This window comes from Bison bison, unplaced genomic scaffold, assembly GCF_000754665.1.
Source record: "Bison bison bison isolate TAMUID 2011002044 unplaced genomic scaffold, Bison_UMD1.0 scf7180017864093, whole genome shotgun sequence".
NCBI classification, from domain to species: Eukaryota; Metazoa; Chordata; class Mammalia; order Artiodactyla; family Bovidae; genus Bison; species Bison bison.
This window is the reverse complement of record NW_011494665.1, coordinates 661,820-665,255: the sequence shown is the minus strand read 5'-3', so window position 1 is coordinate 665,255 and position 3,436 is coordinate 661,820. Positions and strand designations below refer to the sequence as shown.

The 3,436-nt window shown below is 49.4% G+C and overlaps 1 protein-coding gene across 1 annotated transcript in view; it reads left to right on the top strand.

The window, feature by feature from the left end:
* The first annotated feature begins 727 nt into the window (after positions 1-727).
* The window catches only part of HAPLN2 (hyaluronan and proteoglycan link protein 2), a 4,235-nt gene continuing 1,526 nt past the window's right edge, over positions 728-3,436 (top strand). Inside the window, exons 1-3 of the mRNA XM_010838430.1 lie at positions 728-766; positions 2,979-3,084; positions 3,283-3,429. Of these exons, the coding sequence (XP_010836732.1) occupies positions 2,997-3,084; positions 3,283-3,429 (235 nt within the window). The 5' untranslated portion in view covers positions 728-766; positions 2,979-2,996. The remainder of the gene's footprint in view (positions 767-2,978; positions 3,085-3,282; positions 3,430-3,436) is intronic.

Genomic DNA, 3,436 nt, shown 5'->3' with positions numbered 1-3,436 from the left:
GGGACAGAGAAAGAAAGGACAGACAGATGACAGACAGAGGGGGCTGGACAGAAGGGGTCAGGTTTCTTGAAGCAAGTGGAGGTCCTGGAAGTCTGGTTCCCACCTTGACAGCCTCTTCCCATAGGCAATGCGCACCCAGGCGCCGGAGGGCAGAGGTGAGGACTTTGCTGGGGGAGGGAGAGGGGTGCTGCTTAGAGGAGGATCATATAGAAAAGCAGAGGCAGCTGGAACTCGACACATAGATCTTTGAACCTCATTTGTAATGCATCCCCCTGCCCAGCAGTCCAACATCCTTATACCCACCAATCAATCTATCCCTTCTCTGGTCCAAGAGCATCTAGAAGAAACGAGGCACCCCACTGTCTGCAACATTTCAGGCAATCATTCCTGGGTCGCCTCCTTCACTCCATCCCTCTTCATGGGTTCCCGTTTCATGCTGTGTCTTCCCCTGGGCCCAGGGCAGTGAGTACCGAAGACACAGTGCCCTGTCACAAAGCTGGATCTGAGTCACTTAACGTGGCTTAGTGGAATGATGAGTGGGGGAGTTTCTGGTACCTTGGCTTCTTTGAACTCAGGGCAGAAGCATTTCCTCAAAGTTGCAAAAGGAGAGACCACACTGATCAGGGGCCCAAGTCCTGAGGCTCTTAAGTGCTTGGACCTCCCCAGACCCAGGCAACTCCTTCACCTGGAAACTCTTTCTCCAGCAGGACCAAAAGCTGCCAATCACTGCACCTGCCATCTCTGTGAAGAGGCCCACTTCTAACAGGTCAGTGTCAAAGTATCTTACAGCATATTATTGATCAGAATGTTCATAAAATAATTATCAGAGAAATGATTTTGTATTATATCTAAAAGTATCCCATAAAATTTTTGAATATTTATCTTAAATAAAGCTTTATAAGTGAAAACAAAAAGGGAGTAGGCACTGAAGCTGTTGGCTACTCTCTCATTCTCTGTAAGGGACATGAAGAAGGAATGTGTGTGCCTGCTTTGAGACACAGAAATACAGGCCAGTGACTAAGAGCTTGAACCTCATGTTAAGCCTGGACCCAAGTCCCAGCAAACCCCTCCCCTTAACAGCTGGGTGACCTCATTCAAGAATCCTGACATGGCAGCTCCTTCGGGCATGTATAATTGGGATTCATAATCATTCCCAACTCATAGGATTGCTAGGGGGAGTAAATATAAAAGTGTACTTGAAAAGTGCTTAGAGCAGGTTCAGGCACATTTAACTTTTAGTGTGTTGGTGCTGGTTGTGGTTACTATGGATCCCTCAACTGATCTCAGTTCCCACTCTCTCTTACCAGTTCCCACTGTCTCAACCAGGTGCTTACCAGGTTGTCCTGTACAGGAGACATGTTCTGTCACTGACTTCCCTGTTGCAGATGCTTTTCTTCTTAACCACTGGGAAGTCCTTTCTGCACCTAACCTCTGTCTCCTGCCGCATACTCAGCTCTGACCTTCATCTGCAGGAAGATGGAGCTTGGCTCCTTAGCCTTCAGAGTCCTCCTCCAAGTTTCCTTCCTCTTGCCATGTCTCTGCTCTTCTTCCCAAAAGTCCTTCATGTGAGCTCATTCATTAACACACATATTTATTTAGCACCGACTGTGTGCCAGAAACTATGCCGGCAGTTGCAGGTAACAACTAACATATACATAGCACTTATTCATAGATATCAGGACCTATTTAAGCATTTCATGTATGTTACTTCATCTAACTCCACAACTACTCAGTGAGGTAGTCATGCTACCGTCTCCAGCATTTTACTGATGAGGACATTGAAGCAGATAGAGGTTAAGCAACTTGTTCAAAGGAAGTAGAGGAATCAGATCTTAAAAAGGGATAAAACTAGGTTAAGGGGTCTTTAGCCCAATTATTTAAAAAAATGGCCAAGGTGATAAAGAATAGATAAGATAAAGAAGGGGGGAAATCAACTACTGAAATAGACAGCTGTGTTCAAAATAATTTTTAGTAGCCTTATAATTTCATACTTTGTAACTTTATAATTACGGGAAAGCTCACTGATGTAGTCTACATATGCATATGTATTTAACTTTCAAATTCACACTGCTAATTTAGCTGCTAATAGAAATACTTCTAAGGGAAAAAGTTCCGAGTCCAGAGTAGTAGGAAAACCAGAGTGGTAGATCACAGTGCATGGCAGTGTGATGAAGTGGAGGCGAGAGGAAAGGTTTCCCAGTGGAGGTGAAGCCCAAACTGATTGCCTGTTAAGAAGAAGGTGAGGGTGAACTCGGACTGAGTTGGAGCCGGGACATGTCTGGAGCATAATGCCGAGGGCACAGGTGGTGAGGAGTGGGGTAGGGGGGCAATGCTGGAGGTGCCCTGTGAGGCTGGATCACAGAGAGCCTTGGAAGTTGGGTTAGGACACTGGATTTGATCCTCATTGGCAACGAGGAGTCACTGCTTTAAGCAGGAGAGTGACAAGATCATATTTACTCTGGCTTCAGATGGAGAATGGGTGTTGGCTGAAGATAGAGGCCAGAGATGGCAATCCAGAAAGGAAGACTTGAGAAGTAGTACTTGTGCTGAAAATGGATAGGTAGAGGAGGCTCAATCAGGACCTGCTGACTGAAGGGACAAGAGAGGAAAGAGGATGGGCCCAGGAGTCCTGGGTAGGGGGGAGCGTGGGGGCGGGGAGGAGACTTTGTTACTGCCCCTTCCCCATCACCATCCTTTGCTAACAATTTCAGCCCCTTTATCTGCTGCCCTGGCTTCCAGCTGAACAGTCCCCTCTGAGGAATCCCGATGGGAGTTCATCATCTCCCCACCCCATTTCCTTAGTGCTAAAGTGAAAGTGAAGTCGCTCAGTCATGTCAGACTCTTCACGACCCCATGGACTGTAGCCTACCAGGCTCCTCCGCCCATGGGATTTTCCATGCAAGAGTACTGGAGTGGGTTCCCATTGCCTTCTCCGAGGAAGGAGAGTGCTAAGGAATGCCCAACCTTGTGCCCCACAGACTGGGCTGACTCCCATCATGCAAGGCAGGATCAGCCTCCCCACTCTCTGCCACTTCCTTCTCCCTTGGGCCTTCACCACCTTCCACGGAGCCCTGGGGAGCCAAGGTAAGACCTTAATTCGGCCCAGAATCTGGAGAACAGTGGTGGGGAAAGTGGGAAGGGTTGTTGGAGGTCCTCAGGGACTGAGTCATTTCTGAGTGAGCAATGGAGAGAGGTTTGGGGGTCTGGGGAACCCTGTCTTGGGACGGGCACTTGGGCAGTGGGGGTCGGGGGGTCCCTGCCACTGTGGCCCCCTCTGCTCAGCACCCCACCCTGGCCCCCACTACCTCCTGCCCCCCATCCACGAGGTCATTCACTCTCGTCGTGGGGCCACGACCACGCTGCCCTGCGTCCTGGGCGCCCCGCCTCCCAGCTACAAGGTGCGCTGGAGTAAAGTGGAGCCCGGGGAACTCCGGGA